Source organism: Marmota marmota, unplaced genomic scaffold (assembly GCF_001458135.2).
Source record: "Marmota marmota marmota unplaced genomic scaffold, marMar, whole genome shotgun sequence".
Lineage (NCBI taxonomy): Eukaryota > Metazoa > Chordata > Mammalia > Rodentia > Sciuridae > Marmota > Marmota marmota.
In genome coordinates this window covers 31,283,824-31,301,463 of record NW_026000249.1, presented here as the reverse complement: position 1 = coordinate 31,301,463, position 17,640 = coordinate 31,283,824, and the positions used below count along the sequence as shown (strand labels likewise).

The 17,640-nt window shown below is 36.4% G+C and overlaps 1 protein-coding gene across 1 annotated transcript in view; it reads left to right on the top strand.

The window, feature by feature from the left end:
• Nucleotides 1–4,746, top strand: part of Efhc2 (EF-hand domain containing 2) — a 206,743-nt gene extending 201,997 nt beyond the window's left edge. Inside the window, exon 14 of the mRNA XM_048796279.1 lies at nt 4,241–4,746. Within this exon, the coding sequence (XP_048652236.1) occupies nt 4,241–4,348 (108 nt within the window). The 3' untranslated portion in view covers nt 4,349–4,746. The remainder of the gene's footprint in view (nt 1–4,240) is intronic.
• Nucleotides 4,747–17,640: the final 12,894 nt, after the last annotated feature.

Below are 17,640 nucleotides of genomic sequence, written 5' to 3'. Positions count from 1 at the left end.
GCGGCTAAGATCTTGGGTGTCGCCGCTGGTGTTAAGGGGAGGTGGGGATCTGGAATCCCCTCTGCTTCCCTACAGACACGCCCCCGGAGAGATTCCCGAGGTTTCCTGGCTGCTTGTATCTGGAGGGGGTGGGAGTCACACACCTGCTAACGTGGATTCCGCTGGGAAGGAATTCTGTTGGCGGAACTTTGGTGATGTCACCTCTCTGCTATGACGTGCCCCAGGCTCCTTGCTGGAGTGTCCGAAGGGAGGGGTGGGACTGGTCCTAGAGTCCCTGCACCGCTCCTGCTGCGCTGCGCCTCGGAGGCTATCCGCCCTGACGCGGGGGCCGGTGCAGGCAGCCGATAGTCGCCGAGTGGCGCGGGCAGCGGCCCCTGAAATTTCTTTTAACTCTTTTTCTTCCTGCTTTCCTTATTTTATTCATGCTATTGCTCTGGGTTGCATATTTCCCCTGCCCCAAAATTCATATCTACCCTCAGAATGTGACCTTATTTGGAAATAGGATCATTGTAGATATCATCCATTAAAATGAGGTTATACTGGATTAGGGTAGACTGTCAATCCAATGATTGGAGTCCTCATAAGATAGCCACATAAAGAATAGAGACATATAAAAAACACCATGTGAACACAGAAGCAGAGAACTGTCTCAGCAAGTCAAGGAACTCCAAAGATGGTTTACAACCTCTACAAGCTAGGGGAGGTGCATGGGCCTATCCTGCTGACACCTTGGTTTTAGATTACTGGCCTCCTAAACTGGGAAAGAATCAATTTCTGTTTATTTAAGCCACCCAGGTTATTGTAATTTATTACCGCAGCCCTAGGAAACTAATATGGACACTGTCAACTATTACTAAATTTAGAATTATTTTTATTGGTTCTTTTTAGTTATACATGATAGTAGAATCTATTTTGACATAATTATAAAAGCATGGAATACATATTCTTCTAATTTAGTCCCTAGTATGTCTAATTCTCCTTCCTTTCCAATAACTCCGTTCCCTTCCATTTATTGATTGTTCTGTCATGTATCCAGTTATTTTTAAATTAATTTCTTATGTATGTACATGATAGGTTCATGGTGGTATATATGTACATAGGAAAGTTATGTCAGGTTCATTCTCCTCCATTCCCTCCATTCCCCTTTGTCTACTCCACTGAACTTTTATTCTTGCCCCTCCCCACTTATTGTGCATTAGCTTCCACATATCAGAGCAATGTTTCAGCCTTTAGTTTTTGGGGATTGGTTTATTTCACTTAGCATGATAGTCTCCAGATCCATCCATTTACTGGCAAATGTCATAAAGTCATTCTTCTTTATGGCTGAGTAATACTCTGTTGTGTATATGTATCACATTTTATTTATCCACTCATCTGTTGAAGGGCACCTAAGTCTGTTCCATAGCTTAGCTATTGTGAATTGTGTTGCTATTTTAAATCCTTTTCATATATACCAAGGAGTGGGATAACTGGATCAAATACTGGTTCCATTCCTAGTTTTTTTAGGAATCTTTATGTTCCTTTCCAGAGTAGTTTTTTAATTAAAAACAGGTGAAAACCTGTGTGGCAATCCTTTCTTGCCTCCTCATAGCTGTGGCATTTCTTGGATTACAGCTACATAATCCCAATCTCTGCCTTTGTCATCATATGTCATTCTCCCCTTGTGTCTTGTGGCCATCTTCTTTTAAGGATTCCAGTCTTATTGCAATAATGCTCTACCCTACTCCAATATGACCTCATCTTCCTCATCTTAATCTAACTGATTACATCTTCAAAAACCTGATTTCCAAATAAAGTCACTCTCTAAGATATGGAGGGTCAGGACCTCAACATATCTTTGTGTGGGGGTACATTATTCAAACCATATTACTACCCCTTTCTTTTATCACCATTTCAAATCTTACCTTCTTATTATTCTGTGTTTTCCTGCAGTAGAATCTTTCACACATAGCCCCTTTTCTCCAGCCCAGCTTCACCTGTTCAGGTTCATGGTGCAGTCATCTTTCCTCAGGACTGTCACAGTCACCATCAAATTGGCTTCTCTATTTCATTTTACTCGCCATACACCCAACAAGTTATCTAATCAGTTTCTAATCAGATTCCTGCTGTTCCTCTGGAAAAGACCAACCAGTAGCTTCCTCTCTTCACAGTCTCAAGTATGAACTATCTCAAAAGGCCCTTACAGACCACACTGGGCTATTCATTCTTTCTTGAAAATAGATATTGAAGTCTTTAGGCCTTTGCTTATTTTATTCCCTATGCCTGGAGCACCCTTCAGTGCTTTAACCCCCTGCAGACATGTTCCTCATCCCATAAGGCCCAACTGAAACCTTGCTGACTCAGTGTGCTTCCAGAATTCCATCACATAGACTTATTGAGCTTTTCCCCGTGTTTCTGTGACACCTTGTGACTGTGGACACTAATGTAACACCGGTAGAGATTTAAGACCTTTTTGTAGGCTAGGACTGTGGCTCAGTGGTAGAGCACTTGCCTAGCATGCACCTGGCCCTCAGTTCTATCCCTAGCACTACAAGAAACAAAACGAAAGAAGAAATAGAACATTTTATATAATACAATTAACCTTGATAATAGAAATATAAGCAACTGCAGTTATGGACTTTCCCTCTGTTGATATTAATATTAATTGACCATTGTAGCATATGTAAAAGTTTTCACATATATATACACATACACATACAGTTATATGTCACTTAATGATAGGGATATATTTTGAAAAATGCATCATTAGGTGATTTTACTGTTGAATGAGAATCCTAAGAGTATGCTTTACACAAACTTAGATGTTACTGCTAGTATATTCCTGGGCCATATGCTGTTTGTGTATGTGTGTGTATACATACAGTATAGCCTATTACTCTAGAGCCCTAATGAATAAAGTGATATGAGATTAAATCAAGCACAAAAGAAAATAATGAAATTAAGAGGCATGGTAAACACAAGATATGAGGCCACCATAGCATAACATGGTACATTGTTTTATAGTAAACTTTTAAGTAGAAGGAGTACATTCTAATGATTAAAATTTTAGTAAATGCATAAGCCAGCAACATGGTCATTTATTATCATCATCCAACACTATATACTAACTGTACATACTTATGTACATTAGTGTATGTGCTATACCTTTATCTGACTGGCAGCAAACTAGGTTTGTTTAAACCAGCATCACAAATGTATGAGTAATGTGTTGTGTCACAATATCATGACAGCTATGACTTTACTATGCAGTAGGAGTTTTTCAGCTCCATTATAATCTTATGGGATCACTGTCAGATATGCAGTACATCATTGGCAAAAACACTGTTATGTAGCGCATGACTGTATATATAAGGTAGCTTATCCCTAAAAGGATACTGTGAGTGATCCAGTGCTCTTTTAACAGCTTATTGAAGAAATGGGACCCAGGCTGCCAGTATAGCTACCAGTTTGAATTTTTAAAATTGAATTCTTAAGGCTAGGGATGTACTCAGTTTTAGAGTGTTCACCTAGCATGCACAAGGCCCTGGGCTCAATTCCCAGCAACATTTAAAAATAAACAGGAAAAAAGTTGAGTTCTTAATAAAGTATAGCAGAGCTATGACTACAGTAGTGCTGCCTAACAAACAACTCCCAAAATTTTAGTGGTTCACAAGACATGTTTATTTTTCTTGCCCATGGGCCTATAAGTCAGGTGAGCTTGGATGGCTGTAACTGGGCTGAGCTCCAGGTTGCAAGTAGGCCTGGTTTTCTATAGAGCCAGCAGTATCCAGGGCCATGCTCTTTTCATGGTGGTAGCAAAAGTATAACAGGCCAGCACTAAAAGTGCGCAAGCCACAGCCATTCATGTAGCCAAGCCCATATCAAAGGGACAGGAAAACATTCCTCCTCTTCTGTGGGAGGGTCTGCAGTCACATGGCAGAGTGTGGACCTTTTTAATTCTAAGAGAGGCAGCAAGTGAAGGATCAAGATACAGAAGTTAGGATTGGGGATGTAGCTGAGTGGTAGAGCATTTGCCTAGTATGCACAAAACCCTGGATTCAACCCCAGCACTGGAAGAAAAAAGAGAGAGAAAGGAAAGAATCTAATATACCAAAGTCCTCATGATCCTGAAGTGGACAGCAAAGAATTATGTTTTGAAAATAAACTGTTTACCAAATGGCAAGAAACAATTTGATGTTGAATTTTCAAAACTGTGTTTTGAAATGTGGCTCTAATTATATCCATCTTTGTTTTTTCCTAGAAATGTGAAGATGTTTGGCTCGGAATGCCATCACCTATTCCTGTGAAATTCATTAGATACTTAGACCTTTTGAGGGATGTGTTTGGCTTAGATGAGGAGGAACCATGAGACACTTTGAATCAACTTCCTTTGATGTACCTCTCTAATTTTGCCAAGTTTATTTTAGTAGATATAATTTTATTAAATGCAAAAAGAAACAAGGTTCATATTGAATAGAAATCTATAAACCACAATTAATCTTTTGTCATTTTAGTTTTTTAGAGCATCATATTATATTACGAATGTACCAGCACTATTAAAAATGCCATTTAAAGAAATGTTGAACATTTTTATCATATGTATGATTTATGAATACCAAAGAATCTTATGATAATTTTTCCATCCAATGTATTTTGATTTATTGCAATATAAAAATAAAATAGTTTTTGACAGCTATATATGACAATTTAAAATCAAATTATATCAGAGCAATAAGTTGTGATTCCAGTAAACATTTTTAAAATCTTTTTGACATGTGTTTATTACTTATATAATTAAGTTTTATAGCAACTCACCTCATCAAAATAAGTCTTAAACCTCTCTAGAGTGAATGTATTTATTTTCTGAAATTAGTAAAGTTATGGGAAGAAAAGGAACCTCCTCCCTGCCAGCACACACACACTTGGGTGAAAAATTGAAACATATGCAGTGTTTGTATTTTTAATGCCCTTTTTGAATCTAAAGTCAGCTTGTTAGCCTAGGAATATATGCATGTGTATATAATTATAGTATGACCAAAAGTGTATTATGTCTAAAATATTTAAGGATGTGAATGCTGAAGATTTCAAGGATTTGTTTTGGTTTATTTTACATACATACCAACAGCCCCCAGGCCCAGAGGTTTAAATATTCTAAAACTACATCTCCCTGGTTCTATGTTTATTTTTCTTCAGCAGAATTCTTGTGATAGAGTCTACATTTGATTAAAACTCATGGCCATAGACTTCTGGGAACTTAGTATTAGAAATCTTCTGCAGTCTACCTGAATCCTCATTGTTGCATGCTGGGTATCATAAATCCATTTGCTCAGTGTTCTCAGAGATGGCACAACCCTGTCAGGAAAGGACTGCACCAGTCACCTTTCAGTAGCTACTCTGAGGAGAGGATGAGATGCTGATGACATTTCAGGGACCCCGCCTGTCTCCTTATTCTTTCATTCCACATTTGTAGCATCTTGCCTAGAAGTGAGCTGGCTTCTTGGCACTCAGGTGGACCAATTTTGCTCAACAACAATGGATTTTTCATCTTTTTAAAAAACTGAGCTAATCAATAGATGGCTTTTCTATACAAGCCATCTAGGATAATTAATTACACATGTACCATTGTTAAAATAGACTCCACAGAACTTCTAATAAACCAGTATATTCAATTAAGATACTAGAAGCATCTACCCATAAACCCTAATTTTGACTATGTGAGTTCTGTCCCAGGATTTTTATATTTTTCGAAGACAACTGACAGTGCCAAGCCATTTTGTCACTTTAAGATTTTCTATTCCCCAGAGAGCAAGCTTTTAGAATGATGACACTTTCCTGGAACTTTTCAAGCTGACACATTTGTCACTCACCTATTCAACTCTTAACTTGGTTATCTTTTCCTCAGGAGTTGAGATATATAGATAATTTAGCCTTTATACCAGCTTATAATTACTTCATTTGAGAAGCAGAAGGAGAAAAGAAAGGGAAGGAAACCAAAGAGAACACTCCTGAGTTTGGGGGGTAACAACTGCTTATTCTCTTGCATAGATGTGTATTATTGCCCTGATCATTCCTAGTTCAAGCCCACAAAACAATGAAATAGCCATTATAGGAATCATGCCAATAAACATGATACATTGCAGCCATACAGACACTTTAAATAATTATTCTTTTTATAACTAAGCCATATACTGAAGGAGATTTATAATTTAGAGATAATATCCCCATTAGTAAAGTTTATGACCCAATAAACAGCTCCCACTAGTTAATAAATGCCAAAGCCATAAAAACAAAGACTATTAATGTAATAGAATTTCTGTACCTCCCTCTCTTGCTGGTGGTCTGAAGATACTGAAGGGACATGCTATCTTAGGAAAAACATTTATTCTCCTTATGTAAATATCAATGAATTGTCTTATAATCCATCTGGAAAGCTCCCAGCCCCACTTGGTTCCAGGTGGTCCCCAAATTCTGCTTAGGTTTCAAGCAGAGATAACTGGTTGTCAGCACAAAGAAACCCTGTGACTCAAATCTTTGGGGGAGGTGGGGAGAAGGGCTGGGATCTCTGCCTCTTCCCTCTGAAAAAGAGAAAACCTTAACTATTGTCATTGTTCCAAGGTAATAATTTGGAAAGAAGTTTCACACCTTTGCATAGACTTATATTTTTAGCTCCTGACATTTTCTCATTTTAATGGAAAAGTTAAGTGCTGCCTATGGCTGTCTGGGTGGGTTGAAGGTTAATATAGGCAAACTTTTGTCCCAAGAACTAATTGTTTGTTAGTATTCTCCGAACTGTGGAAATGATTGATAAAGTCATATGAAAGCCCAAATCAAGTCAGGTCTTTTCATTACAAAACAGATTAAAAGCCATTGAAGTTCACATTAAGTAGTTTGCTGAGTCACTGTTGTGAAATATGGATGTTGTCAGAAGATGACTAATTTGCAGTGTTAATTTGCCCTTTTATTCCCTTTTTCACCTGTTATCTAACCATTTGAAAAGTACTGTGGAGAAAAGTCTACTGGCTGACTTAGTACTCACCAAATGGTTAAACTTTTACACAGTAGAGAGGAAATGCAGAGCACTTTAAATTTCATGCTTTCTAGTAGTTTGAACATTTTGCCTACTTTATTCAGTGTATTACCTTTGATTCAATTAATGTCAAATATACCATTCTTGGTATTTTTTTTAATGCTATGCTATTTGAAGTTTTGTTATTTGGGGTTGAAGAGCTTCTCGTCTTTCTGGATCCCTCAGTCATGAGTTTAAGATATTTAATTTGCCCTTCCTTCTTTCAAATAGCAGAGAATTATTGATGAATAAAATGAGATTCTCTCAAATTCAAAAAGAAAAGCCATGTAATTCTTGCCTTTCCAACTTGGATTTATCTTAATTTGAGTGGGAGTTATTTAATGGCCTTTTCTGTGTGTTTCTTCTCCCGACTTTCCCTTCCTCCACACATTATGATTTTGCTAATTATAAGTTTAATAGTTGGAGATTTAATGGAACAGTAGGCCTTCCCACAAAATATTTATGACATTGAATAATGCAGAATCCATTAAATAATGAATTGCCCTGTTCCCAATTATATGTATATTCTTTTAGTTATGAGTATAGATCCCTGAATTTTGAACACCCTTCACGATCAGTCTGTAAATGACCTTTCAGAGAAACAGCTTCCAAATGATGGTAGAAACAGATACTCCAGTGATGCTTCTCTGCCCTCCTGTTTGCTTGGGCAAAGTCTGAATTGCTTCAAGCTGAAGGCAGGTTAAGACCTTTGCAAAAATGAGTCTTTTCAAGTTGACTGAGCATCTTCGGAGACACAGTGCTTTTCAGTTCCCAAGAGAATGTAATGTGTAAAAATGGAAAGCCCACTGAGGCAAGATCAATGAAGTTATTGAGCAAAATAATAAACCTGGAGCAAACATCATTATTACAAAGGGCAGTGCTGACTGGGCGATTAGTTTAAGAGAATTTTGCAGCTCACCTCCACCTGCTGCCTTCGACCAGGTTACATATTGGTTTATATATACATTTTCACTCAAAGTCGGTTACATTTCCCCAAAACTAACAGTTCTGAGACACCTTTGTCAACAGAGTGGCCAGAATGTGCATCTTCTTTGCGTCTGTTCCTGGTGCCCAGTAAAATTCCTTCCAAGGGAACCCATTATGTGTCTGATGTGTGACATATACAGGAATCCAGGGGTCAGCACTACTGCTCAGAAGCAACTGGTAATGGCTAAAAAATGTGACTGATGAAAAACTCCACAGTGGCTCTGCAAGCTGAGAATTAATGGCTGGCTGGAATCAGTAGGAGTCTTTACTTCTAAATACTCATTAGTTAAAGCAGTGAGGCCTGATGTTATGCAAGTTAGAGAAGGAAGGGTGGACCGCCCCTCCCCATTGTCTATTTTGAACAGAATATGCACATTTAACTCAAAGTGGTGAATGGTTCAAATACATCAAACCAACTATTCATCAATCTCCCAGCTTCCTGAGCACCGCTTTGCATCTGTGTAGCCAACAATAGAGGAAATTCTTGTTATGACCCCACTCACTATAATATTAAAATCCAGAGGAGCTTGTAGCTTGGTGAAAACACAAGAATGCATTCTCCTTTAGAAATTCTTCCCCCAAAGTCATCTTTGTGTTTCCTTTTTCCTATTTTGCCTGTACAAGAACATCTGACTCAAAAAGGAGCTTGATAAAAATTACTTTCGCCTGCTTTTTGTCTCCTGTACTTCCACTGCTCTTCATTATGGCTGTGAGGCCACCCATGGAATACAGAACAGGAGCCCAAAAGCCATTTCAGGCTGCTGCAGATATCCCCAGTTTTAACAATCACCCGAGCCAGCAGAGGGAGAAAGGAAGTGGCGAGAGAGGACAATTGGCTAGGGGAATTGGGAGGAGATTGGGGGCCACCTCGTGTGCATAACTCACCTTAAAGAGTTTGAGCTTGAAGGTGGGGAGTGAGAAGTTACTAAAAGAGTTTGAATATTGGGTATGAAAACATCATGGCTATATTTGAAAATCTCTGGCTGCTTTGTGTGTGTGCGAACCTTAAGTGTCAAGCAAGTTTGTTGATGAGAAGGTTGACTAAAAGATTTTTTTTTTGCCACGGGCTGGGGTCATGGCTCAGCAGTAGAGCACTTGCCTCACATGTGTGAGGCACTGGGTTCAATCCACAGCATCATATAAAAAATAAATAAACAAAAATATTGCATTCATCTACAACTAAAACCAAAATTTTTTTTAATTAAAAAAGAGATTATTGCCAGAGAAATGATGGATGGTTTGGATTAATGTAATATTGGTGAGGTTGGTGAGAAGTGGAGAGATTCATGACACATTCAGGATGTTGGAGATGAGAGATTAAAAAAAAAATCAAAATTATGATTGGGTCTTTTTTTTTTTTTCTTTTGGTACTAGGGTTGTACCCAGGGTCCCTGGAACACTGAGCTGCATCTCCAGTCTTTTTTATTTTGAGACCAGCTCTTGTTAAGTTGCTCAGGCTGACCTTGAACTTAATATCCTTCTGCCCCAACTTTCCAAATCTCTGTAATTACAGGTATATGCCACCATCCCCAGTTTGATTGGGTCAGTTTTGACAGACAGCTGGGCAAATAGTGTTGCGATTCACTGTACTGGGAAAGATCAGAGAAAAAATAGGAGAATTCTGCCTAAAGCATGCTAAGTTAAGGTGCCTGTGGAATAGATAAAGTGGCATCATCAGAGTGTGGATGGCAATTGTGAGTCTGGATAAGTTAACCTAGGAGGAGCATGTTGTCTGAGAATCACAGTGCCTGGCATATTACCAACTAATAATTTTGAAAAGGAAAAAAACCAGCTTCTTTGACATACAATGAATTACACACACACACACACACCACACACACACTTGTTTTATTGTACTGGGGATTGAACCCAGAGGATACTGAACCACATCCCCAGCTGTTTTTTGTTTTATTTTGAGACAGGTTCTCACTAAGTTGCTTAGGACCTCACTAAATTGCTGAGGCTGGCCTCAAATGAGCTAGCTTCCTGCCTCAGCCTCCCAAATTGCCAGGGTTGCGGCTGTGGCCACCACACCTGGCTTGAACTACACATATTTAAAGATTGTACAAAGTTCAATGTCCTTCACATTTTCACCAATACTTGGTATGGTCAGTCCTTTTAATTTTAGGCATTCTAATAGGTGTGTAGTAGTGTCTTATTGTGTGGTGATTTCTCATTAAGTTTTGAGAGTTCTTTATTATTCTGGATTTAGACCTTCTATCTGATATGTGAATTCCAAAGATTTTCTCCCCAACTCTGATTGGCATTTCATTCTCTTAACAGAGTTTTTTTTTTTTGGGGGGGGGGGCAAGCTAAAGTTTTTTATTTTAATGAAGTTTATTCTTTGAATATACTCTTTTCTGGATTTGTCAAGGGAAATAGGTGTATCCAGAGAAGGTTCTAAGGAGTTCCCAGAAAGAAGGGGGAACTTGACTCAGGAGCAGCAGGGATTCTTTGAAGATGTGATGGAAAGGAATTTTAGCACTTGCCAGACAGAGGCTTATTTAGGAGCATAGAGATGCATTCAAGGGAGAATTCAGGCCATCTGGAGAGTGAGAGATGTGGTTTGGAGGTTCCCAGCTCTTCTTTTAAAGGAATCTTGTTGAGAGCCACCTCTCACATATGGGAAGGTATGTAGAAATGATATCAGTCTGGTAATCTCAAGATAGGTGCTAGTGGTCTGGTCAATCTCAGGATCCTCAGGCCAATGTGGTCACCATTATATGATCAATAGAGCTGTAAAGTTGCCTAAATTATAGGTTCCTCAAAATATCATATCTCCTTTTACTTATTCTATTTATGGGGGGGTTAACTCACAATGTTCAAAGTGATTATCATAAGTGAATAAATTTACAGTTAACTCTAAGATATACAAGTTTAAAAGGAGGAGATCATGAACTGAAATTGATTTCTATCCATGTATGAGTTTGTCAGAATGAACCCAACTACTATTTATTACTATAAAGCTCTAATAAAAATAATTAGTAAAAGAAAAAAAATCTACAGATTTTTCTAGGAATTTGAGAGTGACTAGCCTGGGAAAGAGACTGGCTTAGGGAATGACAGGACTGGAAAAGTATGCAGAACTTCTCAATTGAAATGTTATTTCTTTGTCCTTTATGTCTCTTTTCTTTCTATTTTTAAAAATTCTTCTATCCTACCTCAATTTATATGTCAGTTACAACCATACTGCTTGTTTACTGTAGCTTTATAATAAGTCTCAAAACCAGTATTGTTAATTCTCCAACTTTGTCCTTGTTTGCATAGTAGTTTTGGCTATTCTAGACCATTTGCATTCCATATGAGTTTTAGTATTGATACTAAAATTCCAGTAGGATTTTGATTGGGTTTGCACTGAGTCTTCAGATCAATTTGAGGAGGATTAATATATTAAATATATTAAAAGTATTGAGTCTGCTGGGTGTGATGGTGCACACACCTTTAATCTCAAGAGCAGCTTGGGAGACTGAGGCAGGGGGATTGAAAGTTCAAAGCCAGCCTTAGATACTTAGTGAGGCACAAAGCAACTCAGCAGGACCCTGCCTCTAAATAGAATATAAAATATCTATATCTATAGATAGATAGATAGATAGATAGATAGATATCTGCATATCTATATTGAGCCTTCTGACACATGAACATAGTATATTATTTTATTTACGTAAGGCTTCTTTATCTTAACAATGTTTTGTAGATTTTAGTGTACAGATATTGCATGTATTATGTGTTAATGCTAATTTTTAAAAATTTCAATCTCTGTTGCCAGAAAATAGAAATAAAATCGATTTGTATACACTGACATTGTGACCCTTAATCTTAATAAACTCATTTACTAGTCTTCCAGCTTTTTTGTAGATAGCATTAGATTTTTTTATATGAAGAATTCACATAGTTGATCACAGATGATCAGATTTTCTACATCGCTAATGTTACTCTATAAATAAGTAAATTTTTGCTTCTTCATTTCAAATAGATGTACCTTTTATTTTCTTCTCTTATTTTATTGAACTGGCTAGAACTCTAGTACAATGTGAATGCAAGTTGTAAGGGTGGACATCCCTTTCTTCTTATAGAACTTGAGAGGAAAATATTTTGTTTTTCCTCATTGGGTATAATGTTCATGCTAGGATTTTGGTAGATGTCTTTTATCAGGTTTAGGAAGCTCCTTTCTGTTCCTACTGTACTGAAAGATAAAATCAGTAGTGGATTTTGTCACATGCTTTTGCTATATCTATTAAAATGATTATATGTTTTTTTCAATTTTGCTAATATAGTAAATGATATGATTTTTAAAATGTTTTATTATGGTGGAATTCATATCACATAAAATTAAATTATAAAATTCAGTGGCATTTAGTACATTTCCAGTTGTAAAACCACTACTTCTGGTTCCAAAACATTTTCACCAACCCAAAATGAAACCTCATGCCTATTAAACAGTTACTCCTATTATCTTCTATCCTCAGAATCTGCCAACCCCAATCTGATTTCTGTGTTTAGGAATTTACCTATTCTAGATAGTACATGTAAATAGAATTTGTGACCTTTGAATCTTCTTTCACTTAACATTTGTCTGAGTGTAGGTGTGTGTGTGTGTGTGTGTGTGTGTGTGTGTGTGTGTATTGATAGAATTAAACCCAGGGCCTCATGTGTGATAGGCAAGTGCTCTATCCCTGATCTGTACCCAACCCAGCATAATGTTTTTGATGTTTACCCATATTGTAGCATGTATTGGCACTTCATTCTTTTTCATGACTGAATAATATTCCATATTATGGCTGTATCATAATTTCTTTATCCATTCATCTATTGATATACATTTGGATTGTTTCTATCTTTTGGTTATTGTAAATAGTGCTGCTATGAATATGTGTTACATGTATTTGTTTGAGTACTTGTTTTTAGTTCTTTTGAAAAAAAATATAAAATAATCCTAGGTCATTGGATTATTTTACATTTAACTTTTTGAGGAACTGCCAAACTATTTTTGACATAACAGCCAGCAATGTAGGAGGGTTCCAAGGTTTCCATATCCTTGCCAATACTTGTTATTTCCCTTTTTATTATAGAAATGCGGGTGAGTATAAACTGGTAGCTCATTATGGTTTTGATTTGTATTTCTCTAACAACTAATGATGCTGGGCATCTTTTCATGTGTTTCTTGGCCATTTGTGTATCTTCTTTGGAGAAATGTTTACTGCAGCATTTTGCTCACTGTTCTTTGAAAATGACCTTAATTTTTAAATGTTAAACCAGCTGCATTGTTGGAATAAACCCTGCTAGGTCATGATGTTTTATTCTTCTTAAGTATCACTAGGTTCAATTTGTTAAAATTTTGTGTGAAATTTTTCTTCTATATTCATAAAGGATAGTGATCTGAAGTTTTCTTGTTGTTATTTGGTTTGGGTTTCTTGATTACATTGCCCTCAAAGAATGAGTTGAGAAATATTTCTTTCCAAATGTATGGAGGAGTTCATGAATTAGTATTTTTTAAATATTATTTTAGTTGTAAATGGACACAATATTTTTATTTTGTTTTTATTTTTATTTTTATGTGATGCTGAGCATCAAAGCCAGTGCTTCACACATGTGAGGCAAGCTCTCTACTGCTGAGCCACAACCCCAGCCCCATGAATTAGTATTATTCCTTCCTTAATCATTTAATAGAATTAAACTAGTGAAACCATCTGAACCTTCAGTTTGCTTTGTGGGAAGATTTGTTTGTTTAAATCCTCAAATTCTTTAATAAGTACAGGGTTTTATTTATTTTTTTTTTTGGTGTGTGTGTGTGTGTGTGTGTTTGTGTGTGTGTGCTGGGGTTTGAATGCAGGGCCTCGCCCATGCTGGGCAAGTGCTCTACCATGGAGCTATACTCTCAGCCCAATGTAAGGCTTTTCGGGTTACATATTTCTTGTGCTGTTGAGTTTGGTAGTTTGTGTCTTTAAAGAAGTCTGTTTGTTTCATGTTGTCTGTTTAATTTATTAACTTAAAGTTATTCATTAATATTCAATTTTTTCCTTTTACTATCTGAAGGCTCTTTAGCAATGTCATCTCTCTCTTCCTGATACTATAATTTCTCTATTCTTTTCTTTTCCATGGTCAGTCTGGCTAGAGATTAATCAGTTTTATTGATCTCAAAGAAGAAGCTTGTCATTTTGTTAAATCTCTCTAGTGTTTTTCTGTTTCATCAGCTTCTGCTCTGATCATTATCATTTCCTTCTTCTATTTACTTTGGGTCTAATTTGCTCTTCTTTTTCGGTTTCTTAGATTGAAAACCAAAGTCATTGATTCAAAGTCTCTTTTTTTTTTCTAATGTCAATACTATGAAACCCTCCTAAATCCTGCTTTAATGGTATCCCACAAATTTTTGATGTACTGTGTTTTCATTTTCATTTGATTGCTCAGTTACTTCCTTATTTCTCTGATTTATCCTTTGATTTATAGGTTATTCAGAAGTGTGCTATTTAGTTTCAAATATTTGGGGATTGTCCAAGGAGCTTTCTGATAATTTTTAATTTAATTCCTTGTGGACAGAGAACATATTTCTATGACATATGTTTTTAGTTCATTTAAATTAGTTTAAAGGCCCAGAATATGGCCTATCTTTTTTTTTTTTTAGTTGTTGATGGACCTTTTATTTAATTAATTTATTTATAGGTGGTGCTGGGAATCAAACCAGTGCCTCACACATGCTAAGTGAGTGCTCTACCACTGAGCTACAACCCGAGCCCTGGCCTATCTTGATTAATGTACTACCATGTGCACTTGAAAAAGGATGTGTTATCCTATAATTCTTTTGTGGGATGTTCTATAAGTGTCCATTAGGTCAAGTTGTTCATATCTTCTATATCTTGTTAATTTTTGTCTACTTGTTCCTACACTTATTCAGAGGATGGTGCTGAAATTTCTGACTGTAGTTTTGGTTTCATATATTTTGAAATTCTGTTTTTACCTGCATAAACATTTAGGAGTGATAAGTCCTCTTGATTATCATTATATAATGAATTTCCTTATCCCTGATAATATTCTTTGCCTTAAAGTGTATATTGTCTGTGGGACTGCGATTGTGGCTCAGTGGTAGAGCACTTGCCTCGCGTCTGTGAGGCACTGGGTTCAATTCTCAGCACTGCACATAAATAAATAAAATAAAGGTACATTGATAACTAAAATATTTTTAAACGTATATTGTATGAATAAATAAAAAGATGGAGTCAGAGTACAATCTTCTGGCCATGACATACCAGGTCAACTTTGACATGTTGACTTTGACCACTTAACAGAAGATGCAAAATGTAGGGAAAAAATTAAAAGAAGAGAGAAATCTAACAAGGGTATTGAACCTCTGAGACTCCTCATGTAAGGCCACTTTTGCTGAATTGATATGTGAGCTTCTAGCAAAGATTAAAATAATATTTTACATGAAAAAATATATTGTATGATAATAAAGCAACTCTAGATTTCTTTTTATTGATATTACCATGGTGTATTTTTTCTGTCATGCTGGAGATAGAACCCAGGGCCTTACACATCTAGACAAGTGCTGTATCCTCAACCCAGCTCTTTTTTCTTTTAACATATGTGTATTTTTATATTTGAAATTCCTTTAGTATAGATTGCATTTGGTTAGGTCTTGCTTTTTTAAACAATGTTATGACTACTGCCTTTTAATTGGTGTATTTAGATTACCTAGATTTAATTTACTTATTGATATGGTTATATTTAAATCTACCATCTTGCTATTGTGTCCTAGTTGCTCGATTTTTTGTTTCCTTTTATCTTCTTTCCTTTCTTCCTTTGGGTTAATTGTATTTTTGTTACAATTTCATTTTACCTTCTTTGTTGGATTATTAGCTGTTGTTGGGAGGAAAATGTTTTCTCTACCATTTTATATTCAGTGTTTGGGGGCCTGCAAATTGAACTGAAACAGACAGATTACTAATCTAAGGGGAAAACATATTTAATTATGTTCATACACATGACTGCTCACAAAAAATTTAACTTAAGGAAGCAGTTATAATTTAAAGCTTACATCCCATCTTCACAGGAGATAGAAAGGGACACAGGGGCACTTCTGGGAGAATAAATGACTTATTAGAAGGGAGGGAGAAAGGGTACTTATGGAGAAACAAATGACTTTTTGGAAAGATAAATGGGTCTGTGGGAGAATAGATGAGAAAAAATAGTTTCCTGATGGCAGTTTCATGCCAGGGTATGAAACCCATATAGAAATGCTTATAGCAGCTTTATTCATAACAGCTCAGACAACCCAGCTGTCCTTCAATGGGTTAATGTTTAACTGGAGCACATCCATATTGTAGAATACCACTCAGCAATAAAAGCCAATGAATTATTGATGCAATGTGACAACCTGGATGTGTCTACAGAGAATTAAACTGTATTTAAAAAGCCAACCTCAAAAGCTTACATATAGTATGTGTTAGTCAGATTTTCATTGCTGTGACAAAATACCTGAGGGAAAACAAAGGAGTAAAGATTGTTTTGGCTCATGGTTTCAGAGGTTTCAGTCCATGGTTACTTGGCTCTGTTGATTCTGTGCCTATGGAGAGGTAGAACATCATGGAAGAAGGGCATGACAGAGACTATTCACCTCATGGAAACTGGGAAGCAGAGAGAAAGATTAAGAGAGAAGGAAGATATAGTCCTCAAGGGTACATCCCAAGTATCTACTCCTTTCAACTAGGTCCTACTTCCTATAGTGTCTTCTACTTCTCCATAGTCCATTCAACTATGAACTCATCAAAAAACTGATCCATTGATGCGATCAGAGGCTTCATTATCCAATAACTTCCCCAAAGCCCTACCTCTAAATATTGCTGCAATGGGGACCAAGCCTTTGAGAATATTCCAGATCCAAACTGTAACACTGCATTATTCCATTTATAGAACATTCTTAAAATGACAAAATTATAAAAATGAAAAGCAGATCAGTGGTTGCTGGAGGTTACCAGGTGGTATGAAAAATGAGATGAGGGGAAATGGGTGTGGCTATAAAATGGCAGCATGAAGAACCCTTGTGATGATGTAAATCTCTATCTTCACTGTCGATATCAATACCCCGATTGTGATATAGTATTATAGTTTTTAAATATGTTACCATTGGGGGAACTGTGGAAATGATACATGAGATCTCTTTGTAATATTTCTTAGAACTGCATGTGAATTTATTATATAAAAATAAAAGGTTTAATTTTAAAAAATTTAATAGAAGACAAGGACTTTTCCAGATATAGAAAAAGTGAAAGCATACATCAAGAGCACTTCTCTCCAAATTGATCAAATTCAATGCCAGCCCAATCACAATGTGAGTAAGCATTTTTGTAGAAATTGACAAACTGATTCTAAAATTCACATGAAATCAAAGATAGTCCTTCAGACAGGAGAAAAATGGATTCAGTGGGAAATTGTACCAAATATTTAGTCAAGAAATAACAACCAGTTTTGTATAAACTCTTCCAGAAAATTCTCAATTCATTGTGAGTTGAGCATTACTTTAATACAACAACCAAAACAAACTTTTGGGGAGGGGGTAGAACACTGATGCAGCATCTCTTTTCTTTCTTTCTTTTTTTTTTTTTTTTTTTTTTTTT